This window comes from Saccostrea cucullata, unplaced genomic scaffold (genome assembly GCF_032062105.1).
Source record: "Saccostrea cucullata isolate Sc308-1 unplaced genomic scaffold, CSIRO_AGI_Scuc_v1 ctg2580, whole genome shotgun sequence".
Taxonomy (NCBI): domain Eukaryota; kingdom Metazoa; phylum Mollusca; class Bivalvia; order Ostreida; family Ostreidae; genus Saccostrea; species Saccostrea cuccullata.
This window is the reverse complement of record NW_026935600.1, coordinates 27191-52285: the sequence shown is the minus strand read 5'-3', so window position 1 is coordinate 52285 and position 25095 is coordinate 27191. Positions and strand designations below refer to the sequence as shown.

At 31.9% G+C, this 25095-nt stretch overlaps 1 protein-coding gene across 1 annotated transcript in view; it reads right to left on the bottom strand.

Annotated features, from left to right (window-relative positions):
• Positions 1–21413: 21413 nt before the first annotated feature.
• The window catches only part of LOC134243367 (uncharacterized), a 28793-nt gene continuing 25111 nt past the window's right edge, over positions 21414–25095 (bottom strand). The window contains exon 5 of the mRNA XM_062725624.1: positions 21414–21831. Within this exon, the coding sequence (XP_062581608.1) occupies positions 21602–21831 (230 nt within the window). The 3' untranslated portion in view covers positions 21414–21601. The remainder of the gene's footprint in view (positions 21832–25095) is intronic.

The following is a 25095-nucleotide window of genomic DNA, read 5'->3' as shown; positions in this document are numbered from 1 at the left end:
AAACGGTAAAACATACATTTAAATTTAATTATAATGTGCTTATTTATTTATTTGCTCTTAAAAACGTTTACATTAAATTAAGTGTTTTATTTATTTACTCTTAAAAATTTTTTTGTGTCTATAATAAACTTATAGTAAAGAAGTAGACTGTAAATAATTGAATAAAAAGGTGTTAAATGCACTTAATAACAATGTGTTGACTGTCTCACAAAAATCTTTGATAATCCCGCTTGTTGCCTCATAGAATCGGGGATGGTTTGCCTCACAGGATTGTTCAGGATCAGTGCATGAGAAATCCACCCGTTCTAGAGATATGACGTAAAGCTATTGTTATTAAACTTCTAAATTCAGCTATGTCAATCTTAATATTTCTTACATTAAATAAAACAATTATGTACAAGAAATGTTAATTTAGAAAGAAAAAGTATATTGGCATTATAAAAAGTTGAAAATATTATTTTGAGGTACATGTATTTTGAAAGTATTAATCAAGAGCCCACTTGCAACTGGATCAAATGGGAAGAGAAAACACAAATTCAAAAGTGGAAGAAAAGCAGATTGTTTCCTTACCAATTCGGCTGCCATTGACATGTCGTATTTGATCTTGTGGTCTCCTTCTCGTTGTGTAGACCTGCTAATTGTACCATCTGGTCCTCTTTCTTGTGCTTATTTCAAAGATATGAACTGACACAGAAATAAAGGAGTTCAAAAAGAACTATATCACCCCCTGCCAGGGTGTTACGACAAAAACCAAACATTTTCTTTGCTTCCTTCTTGCCTAGCTATGGGACAACCCTCTTTCCTTCAAGACAAAAGATAAAGAGTGCCGTTATTTTTTCGGCCATCGTTCGTTTTCCTCCTATGTGCTCCTGCCAAAGATTTTGTGTGGTATTTGAAAATTTCAAGAGATTTTCTCAATTTTTTGGCAGTTTTTCGAGCATTTATTTTGAAATAGAAAAGTGGTAAACAAACACACGAAAAGTGGCGACGGACGTTACTGAACTGGAGAGCAGCTCAGTTCGATTTAGATGTAGTATTCAGACTATAAATGAATACAGAAGAAAACTAAATGGAGATATCACCAGATCTTTTGTATACAATTGAAATGTGAGTTTTGTAGCGAAATTTTTATGGCGTCCTCCGATAGAGCAAAACATACGGATAAAGGTATCACACCGGTAATTGACCAATCAAAATGAACTTAGTCAAATGTAGGTCCATATATATAGAATAAATTTTCTTTTCTTTTGAGGCGTTTTTCTATTTTCTTCCATGCCATTTTTACAACTTTGGTACCTGTGCCTAGTAAATTTTATGTACTTTGTGAATAAATAAAGGTTTTGGACAGGAACTATTTTTTTCATGGCATAGGAGGCTACTTCCTGTAGTGCACTCGAGGTGTTTATAAACACAGTGAAAACACGTGGATTTGAGGGTAGCCCTGTTTGCAGATGGAAAAAGTCCGAAAATGCCGTGTGGGTACCCTGTTTTTTGGTGTCAGCTAATGTGACAGGTAATGTTTAACACCTCCTGCTAAATATTTTTTCATTGTAAACAAATACCTGATTTTTAATGATTTTTTATTCTATATAGAATTATATAGTGAAAATAATTACCGGTGTGATACCTTGAAGGTGATTATGAAAAATCATTTTAATCCTTATTAAAGATATTTTTCATTTTTAAAAGGCATATTTCAACAAAATATGTGATTTTATTAACTTTTTGATTGAAAACACACAATTTTAAAATTAGAATTAGAGTTTACATTATTTTTCACAGATTTCTGCTTAAAAATTAACAATAGGTTATTTTTTACACTCAATACTTTAAAATATGACTAAAAAGGTAGCATTATGCATTTAAAATGTGGAAAGAAGTCAGAGAATATTGTTTTTTCATTTTATATGACTTAACATTATTTGCACCAGCTGACCGCAGTCAATTATAGTGTCTACAGACTTTGCGGTAAAGGGTGTTAAAGCTGATTTTTCAAGAATAGACTAATTCTAGGTTTGCGAATGAATTTTTAGCACAAGCGACAACTGCGATAAAATGTAAACAAGTAAAAATGTTTTCACAGAATGATAATTTCTACAGACACATGATTTATTTTAATTTATTCAGACCTCCAGTGATACATACATTACTGCATTGGAAGAACAGAAATAATGAAATGAGTCAGATCTGTCTAATAAACTTAATACATAAGCTACATAAGTAAAATTCATTAAGAATTTTTCACAGTAAGGAAGGTTATGACCAAAAAATCCTGAAATACTGTCAAGGTCTGCATGATAATACTTATTCTGAGTTCTAACCATGCATCATACATGTAGTGCAGAATGTCACTTAGCACCATGGCATGCCTCTTGTGGTTCTTAGGACTTTTTTTATGCTTTCGCAGCTGACATTCATGTTTTTTCAGTTTGTCGGAGACTGTTTTTTGTTATTTTGTCATTTAAATGTAGGTGTTGACTGTCACTTTTGAATTAAGTCTCAGTCAGTGATGCTTATATGAGCATGATCTATTAAGTATATCATTGTACTGAAATATTAATAAATTCCAAATTTAACTGATGAAGAAATTTGGCATATTTACATAATTGAAATATCAGAGTAACTATAATTCAGCTAATAAGGTGCACATTTCTTCTCAGATCACTTCCTATAAATTTTATCAGCAGTTTTTGTACACCCACCCACCTCAAAGAATCATGGAGGATGTCCTGAATCTGGTCTCTGTGATGCATTTTGTCTCATAGAAAAGTGTTCAAACTCATTAAAATGTTTAATATTTATATTCTAAAATTTAAATGTGTATTTTTTTATGTAAATTTGTTGAAACAAAAAGATATAATCTTGCATAAATCATGGAAATTCATTAAACACCTTTTGAATTCCTGAGTAAATCCATGAAAAGAGAATAATTATGCATGTTAAATTGAAATTTCATGGCTAATTTGTGTCTTAAGAGAAAGCCAGTTGCATAAATCACAACAATAAATTACATCTGAATTGTTGTCCCTAGTTTCTTATCATCAAAACCAGTTTAATGGAGTGTGGGAGCTGTGAAGAACCTCCCTAGATGCTGATATCATTTTGACTGCCCTGAGTTACAACACAGCATTTAGATAAACTTCTGCACAGCAGCTTGTAGACACATACCTAGGCTTTATTTGGAACATAAATTGACCAGATACAGTTTTCATTATCAACCCAGTATTTAACAATTTCTGTATTTTTGTTCATTCTTTGAAGGGGAAAATGCAACTTTGTTATGTAATAATTACATAATGGTCTTAGACTTGTAAACTCTTTTCTGTTTGTGGTGAAGAACAAAGCATATACTCTCCTCACGGATAAAAAATTGGTTGCCAAGCTTATTCTTTTAATGATGAAATTCTGCTTCAAAAGATGCACAAAAAACTGCTTCCAGAGTGCTCTGTGTGTTGTTCTTGACTGCTCTGGAGTAAGGGAGATAAATGCTTCATATCTTCAGAAAAAGGGGGATTTAGATCACCAGACTTAGGGATGTTGGGGACAATTCTTTAATGAATCTCAGGTGCAAAAATGGAAAAAATCGAACACCTTCAAAGGTCCTTCAAGGTATCACACCGGTAATTGACCAATCAAAATGAACTTAGTCTCTTTTTCGGATATTTTTAATAAGAAAAATGAGAGAAATAGTAACTTTTAACCTTATTTTAATTAGGATAAATTCAACCTTTGTTTGTATTGTAGCCTAAAACATAAACATATCAAAGTACTGTGAGTACTGAAAGACGGTGGCATGAATGATTTTGTTTGTTTAACACCCCTATCGAGAATAAAATTTTTAGCAGCGAAGGATATTTTTCTGGCTATCAATTACTGCGACACGGAATCTCAATCTGAATTAAGGGCCGATATCCATGTCACGCAGTGGGAGTCGAATCCGCGACGCCGGTAAGGATGGACTTCTTCAGGTCCGTGAGTCCAAAGCAAACCCGCTACGTCAAATGGCGACTGGCAGTATATAAGAAAAAATGTTTTAAGATTTTGTAATATGATATGGAAATTATAAAAGTTTATTTCAATTTTTCTCAATATATATCTACCTGTATTTTAATATATAAATTTAATATTTTTTTGTACTAAAAAGTATAAAGTGTTATGGATTGTCACTGTTTTCTAAAATTGTTACTATCCTATTACAATTTTCATTAAAAAACATAGCAAACTTCAAATAGGTATATGCATAAATAAACAATTGCAAATTATCAGATTTCATTTAATGTGTTTTGTCGCCTTACGACACACGGATTATAAATGTACAAATGAAGGTCCATATATATAGAATTAATTTTCTTTTCTTTTGAGGCGTTTTTCTATTTTCTTCCATGCCATTTTTACAACTTTGGTACCTGTGCCTAGTAAATTTTATGTACTTTGTGAATAAATAAAGGTTTTGGACAGGAACTATTTTTTTCATGGCATAGGAGGCTACTTCCTGTAGTGCACTCGAGGTGTTTATAAACACAGTGAAAACACGTGGATTTGAGGGTAGCCCTGTTTGCAGATGGAAAAAGTCCGAAAATGCCGTGTGGGTACCCTGTTTTTTGGTGTCAGCTAATGTGACAGGTAATGTTTAACACCTCCTGCTAAATATTTTTTCTTGTAAACAAATACCTGATTTTTAACGATTTTTTATTCTATATAGAATTATATAGTGAAAACAATTACCGGTGTGATACCTTAAATAGCTGTGGTAATAGCAATGACGCTGTCACTGTAGACCGGCGATAGAAGATTGTCTACTTAGTTGAATGATAATGAGAATACTGTTCATAACTTACTTATTCACAAGGATCCATGTATGTGCTAGATTAGTTCCTCGACTGTTTATGGAGGAATATAGGAAAACTCAAGTATGCGCATCAATGAAATTCCTTCTTCCTGATTCAACTTTTCTAAGCAAAGAGGAAACAGAGGAAATATGACGCTGATTAAAGGCAGAGATTTTAAGCACCGCCTTCAAAAAATATTGATAGTATATGAATTAAATTTACCTTTAGTATTTGAAAGCATTGTTATAATATGCATTTTTTTTATTAACCTTTAACACAGGAAACTTTTTTTTAAAATGAAATTTCGATATCAATTTTAATACGCTAAATGGTAAACCTACAGTGGAAATGTTAATGATAAAGTTCAGAGCAGCACTGTGTAAAGTAAATAAATTAAGGGGGATGTACGGCCACCTTTAGTGTTGTGAGAACAAAATGTAAACATTTCTTCAAATGGCTAAAATACATCATATTTTGATCAAATTTTAAGTCCTTATGATAAAGATACAATAAATATTCATAACTGAATGCATGTTGTGCATATATAATGTATACTTTTGCAGAAAAATGCTTTTCATATGCTCCTTAGAACTGCGCAGCTACAGAATTCAGCAGAGCCTTAAAAAATCCAAAAAAATTTGCAAACTGTGCATCAATGTTCTCTCTACAACCATTTGTTGAGAAAATGTCTAAATTTTGCACTTTTAAATGATAATTTCAAGTTCAAAACAAGGTATCGTTGTCTTCAAAAAGAGTTTAAAGAACCAGGAAAGTAGTTCATGCATAGCAGCACGTGGTCTATTTTTAGCACAGAATTTTGTTTTCCAGACCTCTTCTTAATATGGAGGGACATAACAATCTTTAAATGTAGAAGAGAATTACAGTTGCAAAATATTTCAAATAGTATGAACACTTTTGAAAGAGGAAATGTGTTATAGTATGGCTTGAAGTAATTTATTTAGTATTATTATCGAACAGTTGTTAAATAATGTACTTATTGATATCAAAGAAAAAAATCTTAAACTCTTTGATTCCAGGTGAGGAAAATGAGCACCATCAAAGTTAAGAATTAAGAGTTTGTAAGTTTGCCACAGATAACATATAATATATATCAAAATTTTAATTATCACCAATGAAACACAAAGAAATTAAACACATAAAATCGATATGAATGACCTTGATTTAGTACCTACTTGTACGAAGGGTGATCAAAAAGTTCGCGAACTATCTCTATATCTACAAAACCACAATTCAGATAAGAAACAAATTTGGTGCACACATATCCAAACACAAGTTCTATAAAATAGCATATGCTGAATAAAGTTTTGCTCATAATGACGTTATTATGCAGGTACTTGTGACGAAAAATGGTTGCCTCAGTGGAACTCGTTTAACAAACGACTAAAATATTTATGGTATATCTTAAAAATGCCTTTGAAGTAGCATATAAGAATTTGTTCATAGTTTATTAAGACAAATGACTTCCTACAAATTCAATCAATGATTGGATAGATCGTTTTAGTGAAGGAAGGCAGATGGTTAAATATGATACTTGTTATATTGCCCAATGATATATTAGCAAGTTTGAAAAGGGATGTGTTTCTAATTAAGCAATATGCTATCAAAGACCTCCAATTTACACTTTGAAAAGTACTTGAATATTTCAACAATAATATAACTATCAAATACCTAAGATATATCGTTTACTTTTTGATCTACCCTCGTATATACTCTGTCAAATAAACATTTACAATTTTGATTTTAGCGGAGCAACATTTGAAAAGGAATGAAATCATTCAGAGTGGGTTAGGAGATTTAATGAATAAAAAAACTTTTTCTATCTGCCCTTTTTGTCAAAATTACAATTTTACAGAGTAAAGAAAAAAATCAACATTAATAAATATTTTATACCATCTTTAAAATGACGTTTGGCGGTCCTCCCAACTCAGGGAAAAATTATTGGGTCCGTATTTATAGGTGAGAAAAAAATTCCTAAAATTTTAAACATATTCGTTGACGGAAGAAAAAAAAACATGTAATGGGATGTAAAAAAAATGAGTCGGGCCATTTCTAGGCAGTAGATTTTTTTTTGGGGGGGGGGGGGGGTAGCCTCTCATTTTTTTTGCGTGATAGACATAGCATATGCAATGGACTTTTCTTCGCAAACATTGTGCTTGCTTCTAAATTTCAAAGAAACAACTCAATATATTTTATCAAGCTTCGTATGTTCAATGAGCGAGAGCTTACAATGTTGTCAACATAATGAGACATGATGCGTTTTTATGTCCAAACATTACCCCATACAATGTGTGGTTCATTGCAAACAATCTAGCTATTTATGTGAGGTGCCTGAAGGAAATCCTATAACTGCCTATTTTTTCTATCTAAGTGCTAAACAAAATAGACACATGTACCAACTTTTCGAATGTAAGACATGTAATTACAATTTGTTTTTCATGCACCGCATATTGTTTAACATTTTCAAATTAAATGCTAAGCATCCTCCTTGCAGTGCCCCATTTGAAAATAACTTCTATCGCCACAGAAAAAAGACCCACCGTAATCACATATGTTTAGGACATGTTTTATCTTTTTTCTTGAGTTTTAATGAAACCAACAAATCATCAAGACTTGTTCCATGAAAAATTAAATATAATCATGGTAATAAACTCATCTATCCACAGCAGATATATGCAAATGCCAACCACATGCTCAGTGGAATGATATTATCGAGGAAACTCGAGCTGTAAACAGAACAGTTTTTCCCGATTTGCTGGAGTGGGGTTAAAATCGCTTTTTTTCATTAATCAGACGATGCAATGCAACAAATAAAAGTAGTAAGTAATATAACCTAATGATTATTACTTAGTAATTTCTTGTCTTGATGTTATTATGGTCGCATTTATTCTAAAACCAATGCTATTCGAACTCTGTGTGACAGAGGAATGGCGGACGAAATAAACACATGGCCTCAGGAAGACACCCATATGAAAAATCAAATTTTCAAGAATTATGGATAATGACAAGAAAAACGCGAAACAAATGGTTGTAGCCATATTATCAATGAATCAAACTAACACTATATTCAATGCATTTTTCATCTCGTGAATGCTGTAGCTGCGCAGTTCTAACATGATTAATTTCCTCCTAATTAAAACAAAATAAACTTAATTATTAACTGATTTTGGTCTCTAGTAGTAGGTAATTAGTGCATTAGCACTTTGAGTAACTTTGGGCTAGTTTAGTAGAGTATTAAGCGCATTCTTGGTATTTCTTATTTTACACCAGACTAGATCCAATATGGCTTGTACATCCCCCTTAAATTTAAAAATAATCATGGGTCACTTACATGTATATTTTCCTTTTTTATTCAGATAAGAATTTACAAGCAATCTTTTTTTCAGCATGTTTCATAGTGACAAAGTCTTATTAAGGTTAGGATAAACCTAGATAATTTTTTTTTAGTGAAATGTGGTTAACACTTTTTCATTTTATTAATAGATGGGATCTTGGGGATGAATGAATTAAGTCTAATTTCATGGTTGTTACAGGAGTTGTTTTTTTTAATCAACATACATTAACATCTAAACCAAACTTTGTTTTAATATTTGAATTTATAGTGTGATAAAATAATTTTTTAATGGGTAAATGTGTTTTCAAACAGTAAAAAATAAATCAGTATATATATAATTTAAAAAAAAAAGCCAACTTTTTACTACTAATTTTAAAACTGTCTCAAAATCCCAACACAGGTAAAGTTTGACATCTGGGTATTTCACTGTGCATTAAATCACTTCCTGTGTATAGGGACTAGGAGACAGATAGCCACAGGTAGACTGCAAGCCCCCAAGGCATTCACACCTGTACAAAATAAACCCCTCCCTCACCTGGAATTTACCACCCGGTAAAAAATCTCTGCCTTTAAGACACTGACGTCATCATCCGTGTGCCGTAAGGCAACGCAACACATACCATAAAATCTTTTAGTTTGTGCATATATTATATTTGACATTTGCAATGCATATTGATGAAAAATGTAGTATATAGTAGTGAAAATTTAGGAACTCATTGATTAATTTTTACTCTAGACAAATTGTCTACGATTCTACCGGACAACCCTCGTATTTGTATTTCTTGCATTCATTATCATCCTTGTAAGACGTACGTGGGCAAACCAAGTACGATCCCAGCGAGATCGTTCGTCACAACAAGAAGGGATAATTTCAGAAGATTTTGGGGGCAACATAGTTTCATGTTTTAATTAATTTGCTTTATGAACTAGTAAACCTATGTATCCTTTAGAGTGTTGTTTTATATTCAGGTGACCGTTAAGGCCTTTGGGCTTCTTGTATTGTTGAACCCACATTAATGAATTAAATGTCTAGGGAATAGGCTGCACTGTTGACCTATGTCATTTAGCTTATTGTAGAGGTCAGTACATCAACATATAAGATTCCCTGGCTGGCAAATAAAACTTAATCAGTGAATAGATCAAATGAATGTCCGTAATCATGAACTAGACAAGTCTCAGGTAGACGATCACAATTTTAGGGAGAGGGGTTTAATTAGTAAAGAGTCTTATTTAATTAAAGGTCAAGAGGTCTCGCTGGAAACATTGGAGTAGACCTACCTATTTTAATACTGATGTTGTGGTACAATGCATTGTATTTAACTATATTTCATTTATAACTAATTTAATTCAAAAGAGTACTAGACTATCCAGTATTTTATATTAACTCCATATTATTTCCATCCCTAATAGGACCAACTTCTCTACCCTTAAATGTCCATCAAGTACATAATACTGACATTAAATTAAAGCATTTCATAGTAGACAAGCTAATTCAGAGAATGTGTGTCCCCCGCTTAGGGAAAAGTAAACCATGCGGGGTTGGGGGGGGGGCGTCGGATCCCCTTGACTGAATTTGTAGAATTATTATATGTATACTGAAGCTAATAGAATATGCCAATATGGATATAAAGGTTTGATTGATTATTCTTTATTATGTTTGTAGAATATTCTTTTTATATGGAATTATATCACACTGTAATGATGATTTTATGAGTTTGTACAAGCCAGACCTCATAAATTTTTCATTTCACATGCTGAATACGACTAAAGCCGGATAAGCTCATTTCTGAAAAGAAAAAAAAATATTTAACTCATTATAACGACTTAGTTATCTCGTTATAACGAGTTAGTATCTCGTTATAACGAGTTAATTATCTCGTTATAACGAGTTGATTATCTCGTTATAACGACTTAGTTTTATCTCGTTATAACGAATTACTTATCTCGTTATAACGAGTTAGTTTTCTCGTTATAATGAGTTAGATATCTCGTACGGAAACGTATAACCGCCTCATGTTGTTGTTTTAGAACGCGATATCATGATATAAAAATGTTGCCAAATACAATTACTTCAAGGTTTTGCGATATAATTATGACAACAATCTCTGATGAATGCAACTTTTGTACTACGTTTTAGACGACTTATACACTTTGATGTATCCAAGTTGAATTCCTAAATCTCGCACACAAAATAATGTGTAAACATTATGTCGCTAAAACTAGATATCGCAGACATTAGTGCAATATAACATAAATGAAAACTTTGCTTAGACGAGTTGATTTAATCAAAGAGAAAAATTCAACAGAATTCGAACGACTTATAACATCTGATTTATACAAGATACAAGATTTTATCAGTCCAATTTGGGCTCTTGGAGGAGCAAAAAGAAAAAATTGTAACCAAAAGAAGGAGGAGGATCCAATTGATAGAACAAACATGATCTTACAAATGATGAGAGCAGTTGATGAAAATGTACTAGTATATAAGAGATATACTGAATATACATACATGAATTGTATATATGTTATAATAACATTATAAAGTGAAAGGCAAGAATCTGATAAAAAAAAGTACATATTTGCATATCAAAATATCCTCAATTAAGGTAGATTACCAAGGAATCTAGCAATTGATATAAGGATGTCAGGGTCTTAATTAGTCATGAGCCAATAAAAATGATTATCATAAGATAGAGACTGAAAATTTTAACATTTAATTTTACAAACATTCAAAAGTTCAAGTCTTTTTACATTAAGATGAGGACATACAAGGAGAAAATGATTTTCATCCTGAATATAACGTATTGCATTGAATTGATGCCTGATTTAAATAAAATAATTGAAATAGTTATAGGATATCTTGCAGGCTTTCTCTTCCCTAAAAAATAAATCTTATGAATGTTGCTTCAAAGTACAGTCACTATATTTGGTAATACTTGTCCACTATTTAATGCAAACTATGATAACGATATCTTTAATCATGTTCTTAGCTTGGAGAACATATGCAAACATATAAGCATTTAATATTTCCGTCTGATGTAATGTCATGCATTAAATATGCCTTCACATCTGCACTTACTCTATACATGTAAAATTATGTGTAGATTGATAAAATGAATGAAATAATTTGCACTTTGTCCTCTTTCTTTTTAAAGATAACACACAAGCTCATTAGTTAGTGCTGTCACAGACACAATTTTCCCCCCAATCATGTTATGAATCATTTAGTAAATTCAGATTTATGTTATAATTTTAAAAAATCATATACATTTTATGAAGTTGATCTTTGAGAACATTTAAAAAAGCATATACATAAAGAATATTAACACTGTAAAACCTGCAAATGTCTTTTTGTTTATTCTGAGAATAAAACATTGCAATTACTGACAGCATGAAATTTTAGATTTTTGTTTTTAAAAATCAAGTATTTTTTAAATAATCAATTTCGGAGAATAAAAATCAGGCACGTAGCTACGGTTTTCAAAGAGTGTCCCGAGCCCTAAGAAAAGCACACACTTAGAAAAAAGAGGAAAGCATTGTCTAGACATGCACTACGGGCCTGCAATTACTTTAGTGCTATAACAATTTGAATTATTTTATTTTAATCAGACATCAATTCAATGCAATACGTCATATTAATAAATCTGATGTTACAAGTCGTTCGCATTTTGCTGAATTTTCTCTTTGATTAAATCTAGACGTCTTCGCGAAGTCGTCATATTTGTAATATTGCACTAATGTCTGCGATATTTTAATTTTAGCGGCTTAATTTTTACACATAATTTTAGTGCGACCTTTAGAAACTCAACTTGGATATATCAAAGTGTATAAGTCGTCTAAAGCATATCAGAATAGTATTATTTATCAGAGATTATTGTCATAATTATATCGACAAACCTTGAAGTACTTGTATTTGACAACATTTTTATATCATAATATCGCGTTCTAAAACAACAACACGAGGCGGTTATACGTTTCCGTAGTTATCTCTATATAACGAGTTAATTATCCCGTTATAACGAATTAATTATCTCGTAATAACGAATTACTTATCTCATTATAATGAGTTAATTATCTCGTTATAACGAGTTAGTTTTCTCGTTATAATGAAATAATAAATTGCCCCTTTATTTCCAAATTTAATAGCAATATAGGAATTAAAATTGGCTGTAGTTTTAATGTCATTGAAGTTTAGTTGATAATTATCAGTCATACTTAACTTTAAGATTGATAAAAAGTTGCAAATTTAATTTGAGATATGGTTTGATTTATATTAATCCTGAACTATCTTGCTGTCAATAATCACAATTTGATAAGTACATGTATTTATGTATGACAACTTTCTCCAATAAAAGACTTTAATTTTTTCATATGTTTTGGATGACTTATCTACGGAAACGCATAACCGCCTCGTGTTGTTGTTTTAGAACGCGATATCATGATATAAAAATGTTGCCAAATACAATTACTTCAAGGTTTTGCGATATAATTATGACAACAATCTCTGATGAATGCTACTTTTCTACTATGTTTTAGACGACTTATACGCTTTGATGTATCCAAGTTGAATTCCTAAATGTCGTACATAAAATAATGTGTAAACATTATGTCGCTAAAACTAGATATCGCAGACATTAGTGCAATATAACATAAATGAAGACTTTGCTTAGACGAGTTGATTTAATCAAAGAGAAAAATTCAACAAAATTCGAACGACTTATTACATCAGATTTATACAAGATACAAGATTTTATCAGTCCAATTTGGGCTCTTGGAGGAACAGAAAGAAAAAATTGCAACCAAAAGAAGAAGGAGGATCCAATTGATAGAACAAACATGATCTTACATATAATGAGAGCATGCAGTTGATAAAAATGTACTAGTATATAAGAGATATACTGAATATACATACATGAATTGTATATATGTTATAATAACATTATAAAGTGAAAGGCAAGAATCTGGGAAAAAGTACATATTTGCATATCAAAATATCCTCAATTAAGGTAGATTACCAAGGAATCTAGCAATTGATATAAGGATGTCAGGGTCTTAATTAGTCATGAGCCAATAAAAATGATGATCATAAGATAGATACTGAAAATTTTAACATTTAATTTTACAAATATTTAAAAGTTCAAGTCTTTTTACATTAAGATGAGGACATACAAGGAGAAAATGATTTTCATCCTGAATATAACGTATTGCATTGAATTGATGCCTGATTTCAATAAAATAATTTAAATAGTTATAGGATATCTTGCAGGCTCTTCTCTTCCATAAAGAATAAATCTTATGAATGTTGCTTCAAAGGACAGTCACTTTATTTGGTAATACTTGTCCACTATTTAATGCAAACTATGATAACGATATCTTTAATCATGTTCTTAGCTTGGAGAATATATGCAAACATATAAGAATTTAATATATATTTTCGTCTGATGTAATGTCATGCATTAAATATGCCTTCACATCTGCACTTACTCTATACATGTATTTTAAAATTATGTGTAGATTGATAAAATGAATGAAATAATTTGCACTTTGTCCTCTTTCTTTTTAAAGATAACACACAAGCTCATTAGTTAGTGCTGTCACAGACACAATCCCCCCCCCCCCATGAATCATTTAGTAAATTCAGATTTATGTTATAATTTTAAAAAATCATATACATTTTATGAAGTTGATCTTTGAGAACATTTAAAAAATCATATACATAAAGAATATTAACACTGTAAAAATTGCAAATGTCTTTTTGTTTATTCTGAGAAAAAAACATTGCACTTACCGACAGCATGAAATTTTAGATTTTTATTTTTAAAAATCATGTATTTTTTAAATAATCAATTTCGGAGAATAAAAATCAGGCACGTAGCTACGGTTTTCAAAGAGTGTCCCGAGTCCTAAGAAAAGCACACACTTAGAAAAAAGAGGAAAGCATTGTCTAGACATGCACTACGGGCCTGCAATTACTTTAGTGCTATAACAATTTGCATTATTTTATTTTAATCAGACATCAGTTCAGTGCAATACGTCATATTAATAAATCTGATGTTACAAGTCGTTCGCATTTTGCTCAATTTCCTCTTTCATTAAATCTAGACGTCTTCGCGAAGTCGTCATATTTGTAATATTGCACTAATGTCTACGATATTTTAATTTTAGCGGCTTAATTCTTACAAACACGAGGCGGTTATACGTTTATAAACAATGTCTAAGTATCTTAATTAAAAAATTATAATAACAGCTAACACAGGCGTTAATGCAACATATATTATATACACTTACAGTGTGATACATGTATATATTAATCTGAGAGTCAGAAATGTTTTGAAGAAGGGGGATATGGAGACATCAGCAATTAGGTCATGGGCGTGAAATTTGGGGGCTATTGCCCACTCATAACACATCAAGAGGCAGTCATAAGTTTCCGTACACATGTATTTGTTTTCGGTCTTTTATGTAAACAATGCAAATCAACAACATCGTTTATACATAAACGAACTAAATCACAGACACAACCCCTCGAAAATAAAAAAAAAATAGTTTGCTGTTTTTAAATAAATTCTTCATCATTAATCAAACTTGATCGACTAGGTTTATATGTACGGAAGCCCATTTAGGACCTATCAAAAATATTATTGAATTCGTTATAACGATTTTTAGAATTCGTTATAACTAATTTAATTTGTTATAACAGATTCATTGAATTCATTATAACGAAATTAATTTGTTTATAACAGATTTATTGAATTCGTTATAACGAATTTAATTTGTTATAACAGATTTATTGAATTCGTTATTACGAATTTAATCTGTTATTAAAGATTTGTTGAATTCGTCCAATTCAAAAATTCGTTAAAACAAATTCTTGAATTGGTTATAACGAATTCAACAAATCTGTAATAACAGATTTAATTCGTTATAACTCAAAGGGTTCTCGAGATATCGTGTGGAAACGAAAGCGTTACAGACAGACAGAAAGACGGACGGACGGACATACCCAAATTAATATCCCCCACTTTTCAAGCGGGGGACAAAAAGGATTGCCTACGAGAAATTTTCAAAAATTTCATTAGCTAAGCAGTAGTAGCGGCAATACGGCTGCAAATCGTGTGCTTTTTCATTTAAATTTACCCAATATATCATTCAGGAATAAGGTAAAAAGTTGAAGTAAGCATTTGAGAAAAAAAAAATTTCCTTCTCATACAAAATTAACGTAATTAGAATCTGCCGGAAAATCAAGTTCGTACAACTTAGAACTGTTTACTTGTACCACGTGAGTTCTAAAATGGCACGTGCATACAATGTAGGGTTTACAGTTATAATGGAATATTAAGTAAAAGCAATTCTGAGAATCAAAATATCTTAACTCTCCGGTAAATTAATAATATTTAACATATTAGTCTGCATTCAGACAAATTTAACATGATTAAGTACAAATGTTGACGTTTTGTGTATTGGGGTGCAGGAAAGGAAAAGCCACCAAATCATACGTTATCGCGGCAAAATGTCAAACAAAATATCTTTCTGCAGTTCCAATACAATTTGCACTTCAAATGGCAATAAATTTCATACGTCAGAAGTGCATTTTGAGTTTACACTGATTTTTTTTTCTTTGAAAGTCATGGAGATACGAGAAATGATAGCATGTATCAACAAACCTGTAGGGTAAAACCTTCGCGAGCCCCACGTGAATGTCGCCGAGATCCCGTTTCTTCTTCATCCAATGATTATATTAATCTCCCAACTAAATTTTTGTCAGGAAAGTTGCTTTTTAATTTCAAGCCCTATTTTTGGTTTTGTTTTTCGTTTTGGTTGACTTTGTATGTAGCAGACCTACCGGGCTTCTCTTTCTTACCATGCTGTTTTGTTTATGAAAACCGTACGCATGCGTGTATAGCATGGAATGTGGAACCTCGAACACGTTGCAATGTATATATTTATATCAAATCAATGTTACACTTTCTTGGAATCTCGAAGTTACAGAACATGACTTGTAATATTGCATGCTAGACATTTTTTTTTCTTTGTTTAGCGTCTACACTAAAATGAAAAAAAACCTTTCTATCTGAATAAAAAACACATAATGAAATGGACAAGCACAACATGAAGAATTTGTCATCATCATCTGGGAATAAACACTGTATCAAATATAAACTACTAGTTTAGCGAAATTAAAATTTTTGGTACACAAAAAGGGGTGCTGATCTCAAAGAGTAAACTGTGTGGCAAACATTTGTATTTGTACATTTTCATAGTTTGTTTGTTTAAGAAATAAAGTCCGCGTTTTCGTGAATGTTGCAGAATAACCTCCGAGGTCGAGAAATGTTGTTTGAAAGATAAAAGCCGAGGCGTTAGCCGAGGCTTTTATATTTCAAACAACATTTCGAGACCGAGGAGGTTATTCTGCATCATTCACGACAACAAGGACTTTATTTCTGTTCTACCAAGGGCGATAAATACGGCCGATTGTTTCCTCTATAGAGAAACGAATTAGGTCACCATGTCTCGATTACGCTGTTCTATTTAACACCAGAGAGAAATTTTGTTGACTTACCTATATATGGAATGCAGGCGATTTGAGCTTTCGTTGCATTAAAAATAGTCTTTTTAAATTACAAATTTGTTCGTAATATGTATTGGTCAGTTAAAATGAATATACAAAAACAAAATCATGTTCTTGTTTTACTGCTAAAATCACGTTGTTTAATGTGTAGGGAGGTCCGTGGAATAGCCCCGCTTAGCTATAAAAACCGACATTCATCAGCAACTTGATGCAATTTACAGTGTTTTTACTGCAAAAGACGACACATCGATGCGGTCTAAACAAGTTTTTCATTCTACAGCCAAATATGCATTTGAATTGTTCAGATTTGATACGTGTTTCTGATCTGATAATTTTTTGATGACGTTCGTGATTTATTGGAGAATAATGTCCGGCGGCTTCCTTTGAAGTTTTCAATAACCGTGGTAGAATTTCAAATATACCTAAAAACTAATTCCGAGTCTTCGTTATCTGGATGAGATCCAATAAATCTTGTCCTGGAACATTAAAACAAAGTTCTGATTTGGGACATTTTTAGTTCATCGGTCGGGAGAGTGCAACTTTTTTTTAAAGATGGCCTCTGGTTGCTTTTATTTTTAATTTTTCCAATAATGTATAGGGCCTAGCTTATTATTATTTTTTTTTAAAGACGCCCAAAAATCTTTATAGTGGATAGTTCGACATGTTTGTTTAAAAAAAGAATACTTTTCAGAATTTTATTACATATCAAAACTAAGCTTATTGAACATAATAAATAATTCCACCTGATTGATAATAACGAAAATCAAAAATAAAAAATGAAATAGTTTCAATATCCCAGGCCTCAAAGCTTGAAACTACAAAAAGAAAATAATATAATTATTTTGGGGGGGGTGGGGGTGGGGCAGGTTCATTTTTAGCTGATCGGTAGGTGACTGGAAGCTGAAAAACAAATCAATTTTAAATTTAGGCTCAGATTTCTTCAATGGCATTATTAACGCTTAAGATTACAGGTGATAGTACTTTTTTCAGCTATCATTAATTCATTCTCAAAAGATGTCGCCATATCAATATTAATTATTCTTCTATAAGAACATCGCAAGCGCCTGTGGAATATCAATAGATCATATTGTCTTTTCAGCCTATACTAGTCTATGGTTGTTTCTTTTGTTTACTTAAGAAATAAATAACAAGTATATAAACTTGTTATTTATTACTTATATATATACATTTGAGACAGACGATTAAATATTTTCGAATACAAATTATTGCACTAACCGTCCGTCGTAGATTTTGAAAAATGACGCAAGGTGTAAATCAGCTTGAATGGCGGTTACGCTTCGAATTCATTACTGACATTAGGCTAAGGCTTTTATTTCTAAGGGACCATTTTGTGAAAGGCTACTTGTGATCAGTAATTTTGAACAGATTGTTGTCTGGAAATATTTCTATTCTGAAAATTGATAATCAATGCTGAAGATACACAAGAAACACGTCCGAAGATCGATGATAAAAAGTTGGAGGAATTTCGGTCGCCGGAAAGGGATGGATGATCCGATGGATGGAAACACTTGACCGTGCCAGTTTATTTGCAACCAAGTATTTCAGATCAAAAACTTTAAACTTACGATTTCAATAACTAAAGGCATATTTATGATGTAAACAAATCACGGGGACACTAGCGAAAGCTTACATTGAACTACGACAGCGCCGAGGTGTTTATCACCTGTTCGTGGCGTGATTGCAATGCTTTGAATGCTTTGATATTTTCCAACAGATTTACACATTTACTGTGAGTAGAATTTGATGAAAAAGTTATAGTTTATCGTGAAGATTTAATTAAAGTCTACCCCAAAAATAAGGATAAACGTTAGAGACTGTACAGCTGAAAAAGTGACATAAAAGTTGTTAACAAAAGCTAGTTTCTATCGGTATATTCTCCATGTACACAGGTTAAATCGATAGCCAAAAACTGTATGAAATAATTGTTAATGTTGTAAATAAGATAAATATTATTCTACTTGCATATTTTGTTCATTTTTATACATGAAAAGCAAGTAGAGCAAGTCATTTTATATTTCTGCACCGGTAGATTTTATTGCGCCGTGTGATTAGGTCACGTATTAACCTCTGACCTCGGAAAAACTTCATACAGTCCGTATGTTTATATATAACAGAGAGATTCCACAAATGTATATATATTTATTTGAAGCATAAAATCATTGTCGGTATAATGCTCAACAAGCTAAATCAGAGAATATGTTTCCCCCGCTGAGGGAAAAAGTAAACCATGCGCAGTTCAGGGGAGGGGGGGGGGGTCGGATCCCCTTGACTGAATTTATAGAATTATTAAATGTATACATGTGTACTGAAGCAAATAAAATATGCCAATATGGATATAAAGGTTTGATTGCTTATTCTTTATTATGTGTATAGGAGATTCTTTTTATAGGGAATATTTATCACACTGTAATGATGATTTTATGAGTTTGTACAAGCCAGACCTCATAAATTTTTCATTTCACATGAATACTATCATTTAGTGAAAAAAAAATATTTCGAAAAAAAAAAACACCTAGATCGCCCGGGATGCGAACCCTGGCCCTCTCACATGTGATGCGATAGACATACCACTAGACCACGGAGCCGCTTTAAACTAACGAAAATTATATGCAAAGATGAAATCACATACATGTATATATTCACGTTCGATATTGTCAAAATTTTACACAATGCATGATATCTAAGTTAACCTTTATTAAACAGTTCTAATAGATGTAAAAAGAATATAAAGTCCACCGAGAACCTATTTTATACGTAATAACTCTCCTCATGACCCTGTGCTAAAAATAGCGACATGTAATACAATAAACTAATAAAATAAACAGGGCAGGACACTTTGAGAGGGGTGAGCGAGGTCCTAGGGAGTTTTGGTATAAAATTACATTGCAAAAGCTCAAAATCTTCTTGAAATATCGCCTGGAAATGATAGTGTTTCATACAGACAGAATGTATAAATTTACGACCTTTTGACCTCAAAATCAATAGAAAATCAATAGGGTTCTTTCTTCGGCCACAGGGAGTTGTTATGTAAAATGTCATTGCAAAAGCTCAAAGAGTTCTCGAGATATCGCGCGGAAACGAAAGTGTTGTAAAAGACAGAATTTGCAAATTTATGACCTTGACCTTTGACCTTTTGATCTCAAAATCGATAGGGTTCTTCTTTAGTCCATAGGGAGTTGCTATGCAAAATTTCATTGCAAAAGCTCAAAGGGTTCTCGAGATATCGTGTGGAAACGAAAGTGTTACAGACAGACAGAAAGACGGACGGACGGACAAACAGACCCAAATTAATATCCCCCACTTTTCAAGCGGGGGACAAAAATAAATCAATAAATACTGCATGTAAATTTCATTGCAAAAGCTCAAAGGGTTCTCGAAATATCATGTGGAAACGAAAGTGTTACAGACAGACAGAAAGACGGACGGACGGACGGACAGACCCAAATTAATATCCCCCACTTTTCAAGCGGGGGACAAAAATAAATCAATAAATACTGCGTGTAAATTTCATTGCAAAAGCTCAAAGGGTTCTCGAAATATCGTGTGGAAACGAAAGCTTTACAGACAGACAGAAAGACGGACCCAAATTAATATCCCCCACTTTTCAAGCGGGGGACAAAAATAAATTAATAAATACTGCGTGTATCTAGCTGCATTTTATTTCTAAGAATTGTTGCAAGTTCAATACAATTTCAAAGTGACTTTTTATCGGAAGATTTCAACATTAATATCAGCAACTACTGTTTTTAAATGTATTTAATCTATCATCATTTCAATTTATTTTAACAAATCTCATTTTTTGAATGATAAATACATTTTATAAAGACTAGATGTATATTCACAGATCTCTCTCTCTCTCTCAATCGATCGATAAAATATTCATATGCATGTAAGTATCGCCAGGGGAAATAAGTGCAAACTGTCCGAGGACTATGGATCATTAAAAAATGCTATGGCGCGCCAAATTTTACAAGATAAGATAAGATAAGATAAGATAATTTTATTTTCCAATTTTGGGCCCAGGAGGCATAAAGGTTTTCTTTACAATGACAAGATGGAAAGTTCTGAAATAAAGTTTCGTAAACATACACAAACATAAACACACATACATGTATATATCTGATATAAGATATGCAAGTAACTGTACATGTAAATGCAGCAGTTGGGGTTATGAAATCGCTAATTAACATGCGATCAAAATCAATATTATCAATATACATATATACCATTATACAGATAAATATTTAACATCATTTATGAAGACTCATGGCATTATGCCTTATTTTGAAGGCTTTGACAAGATATTCACTTAGCTTTGTAATAATTAAATTGTCTTCATTAGACATTAACCAGAGAAATTTGTCTCATTTTGATAATAATATGAAATTTTTGTTAAGTAATGAGATATCACGAAAAAATTTATCTCTCTCCTCAGTATATAATGGACATTCAGTAAGAAAATGATATTCATCTTCTATATTCTTTTGGTTACACATTAAACATATTCTTTCGTTTATATTTAAGGGAATTCTTTGACCAGATTCATATCTGCCTTTTTCAATTCTTAGGTCATGAGCACTTATTCTAAATCTGCATATGGATTTTCTTATTTCATGAGATTTGATGTACATATAGTTTTCCATTGTTATATATACAGTATGTATATATTGGCTGAATACTCGGTATATGGAGACATACGATCCAAAATTATTTTTCTATTCTTGATAATTGTATGCATCTTTCCACCAAAGCATTTCTTTGATATTCATACTACCTAATTTTTTATTTTTAAAAATGTGCTTCTTCCCATAGACCTCAATGCATTCTTAATTAATTACAGCTCGGGTTATTGTATTTTGAAAATTTCCCCTGGTAAATCATTTTCTTTTTATTATTGTCTGAGCCATTCAAATCACTTCCATATGTTCTTCTGGAAAACTCTAACATCGCTACCACCGTCGCTTGCACAAGAGCAAAGAATGCGATGACTGCAGAAGCAATAGTAGCAATGGCTTCCGCTGAGAGACCTCCATCCTCCTCCTTGCTTTTGGCATCAGGAACTGTTAACAGACAGACATTAATTACGAGGGTTGTCCAGAAAGTTCGTAGACAATTACGTTTTTGTTGAAATAAATGGTTCTATATATATTTAATGTATATCAAAATATTTCTTATGAAAAACCGAGTCAGAAATCTTTAATATTTTTTTTGATTGAACCTTATATTTTTGCATAAAACGTGGGGTCTTTAAAAGTCACAAAATTGAGCATGCACCAGTCTGACGTTAAGCTAATTTCATTATTACGTCAAACTTTTGGATTTTGATTTTTTTACTACATAAACATGGACAAACACTACATTTTCTTTAATATTTTGTCACACTGCAAAGTGCTAGCGAAAATTAATTATAGATTATAATTTATCTAATTTTTAAAATTCAAAAAAATACACAATAATTCACGAGCGTCATCAATATAAATTATTCGTATACACATGCTGCACAGTCCGATGTTACACTAGATTATAATGTCATGAATAGAAATATTCATTTCATCAAATCAGATGTGTTTTCAAAACCTTGTACGAGGGGGTATCAAAAAGTTCGTGGACTAGCGCCATAAAATTAAAACCGTTTTATGTACATTAAAGCCGCTTAATCCGAAACAGGCACATATTACAGTGAGGTTGCCGATATCGAATCACTTAGTAAATTTGCTTGGATATTTCGTACCTGAGTTTGAGTTAAATTCATTTTACAACATTGTTTGGTGGTACTATGTTTTACTTATAACATCATATATATTTTCCCAATAACCACTGATTAAATAAAAAATTATCGCTGTACTTGTATGAATGATGTTTTCTCCTTTAGCGGATCATTTTCTCCATTACCGAGTCACGTGACGTAAAGCTGATTATTCTGGTTCGGGACCGTGTAAATTTAAAAATACCCTTCTTACGTAACGTTTTACTATGCCTTAAAATATTTCACACCCCCCCCCTTCAAAAAAAGTAGAAAAGCTAGGAATTTTTTGAGTTGTTTGCATCCGACAATTAATGCAAAAACAACAATGAAATCATAGGGAAAGCAAATGACTAGTTGATATAAGAGGAAGTAAAAATTTATATGTGATGAACTGCAAACAGCCGAAGAATTAATTTTTGATTCAAGAATTGTACTCATTGAGCTACCACGCCCCCTCCCCATAAGTTTAACGCTATTTAGATAGAAAATATATCGCTAGATACATGATTGTACCCCCTCAAAAAAAAAAAGTCCGATGACCTTTTTTATGCTTGATTAATTAATTGTCAAGGAATTTTGGTGGTTGATAGTGCCTCCTCAACTGAAAATGTATGGCTCTGCACCCCTCCCCCACCAACTGAAATTGCTTCCTACAAGCCTGGCTTCAGAGATACCTAAAGCTGAAAGGAACAATTATATTTTCAAAATGTCGAGACCCAACACCTAAATTTCCTCCAATGAGCAGAGACAACTTTACAAATGATGATGTTGGGATTCATTTATCGGATTTCTCCATTCCAACATCCACAGTAGACTAAACATTCTGATTTATTAAATACTGGAGGTTGTCCTTTCATTTTATATGGGTCTACTTCAACTGTCCATCGTCTCTATAGAAATGAATAAGACAGCTCATTCTCCTCTGCTGCTTTCATAGTGCTCTTTCTTCCTTTTACGTTACGGCAGTGGTGGCATATATTCCATATAGGCAAAAGGCTGCAGTATGCATATCATTTTCTCAATGTGTAATTTAAATAAAATGTTTACTAACTAGTATATATGTTGAAAAAGAAGGGGGGGTATCATAAAACTCTGTTTATAATTTATCTAGCTTGATGTTGAATTGAAAAAGTATTGTTAGCAACATGCATTTTATATTATACGAGCTTGAGCTTGATCATGACAAGAAATAAAAATTGATTATTTGAAATAATTTTTTTAGGGAAAAGGAAAACTGCAAACGAGGTATTGTTGGAAATAATGATTTAGTAGAAAAGTTTAAATTGCAAAGGGATAAATAAATAAAATTTCTAAATCTTAATTCTGTTTGGTAATTATGACGATTTTTATTTCGCTATCGTCGATGTCTTCACATTAGCTTACATGCACATATACCACCGGGAGACATTCTCGAATCCACATGCTCTGCACGTCTTAGTGATTTTGGCTGCTGATTTTGATTATGTGTATTTTAACCACCTTTTTTGTACGCTTTTGGTAGACATCTTCTGTTGTTTTTTCATTGTAACTGGTGTGCAAAAAAAAAAAAAAAAAAAAAAAAAAAAAACGCATACGAAAAATTATAATTTGGGCAGGATTCCTGCATCTCATATTTCTTGAAACAGCGATTCGTTATTGGAAACCTAAATACCCCCAACTTTAATGCAAATACTATTAATTTCTGATTTAGAAATTGTATGACGCTTTCAGTGCTTTTAGACATAATTTTATTAAACATCTGCACCAAATTTGTTTACCTAGAATGTACGATTCACATTGGAGCGGTACCAAAAAGTGAAAGTAGTCTGCTTGCATGTACGCTTCTGCATGGTCTGCGTCACAAAAAAGCTTGTTATGTTTATTTAAAAATTAGGACATTGAACGAGTTGAATTTAATAATTTCATGATAAATGATAAAAGCAAGAATAATTCAGCATGACAGGGTAGGTTAAGCTAAGTATTGGACTTTGATAAGAAAAATACAGAATTTTCATCTGAAAGTGATTCGTTAACGGGTGCGATTCGTTATTGGCAACCTCACTGTATCTTACACAATAAAAGTACGTCATTACATAGATAATATATAAAAATAAAGTATAAGATTGATTTAATAGTTTATTACAACAATCCTTACGTGGAAAACATAGATCAAAAACCTTATAGACAAACAGAAGTTCCTGACAGGAAGTTAAGATCTGTTGTGAAGTCACCTTTGAAAAAAATAAATTTATCGGTTTTATCTAATTATGAAGATAATTCAAACCCGAGTATTTTTTCCATTAGTAGAAGCCTAAGTCACTGAATATAATCCATAGTAATTTTTATATTAATATGCATATCTAAAGAATAAAGGAAAATCAGATATTTATTTTAAAGGAAATTTAGTAACGAAGGCTAAAATATTGTCCGTGTACAGGTATAAGTACTTTGTTGTGAAAAAAATGCTCGGGTTCGTTCTTCATGAGATATACATGTAAGCGATAAATTTAATTTTTCGAAGGTGATTTCACGCGATATCAACATAGAATTATTTTTTGTGCGACCTAACAAGAATTATTTTTTTTTTTACTTTTGAATT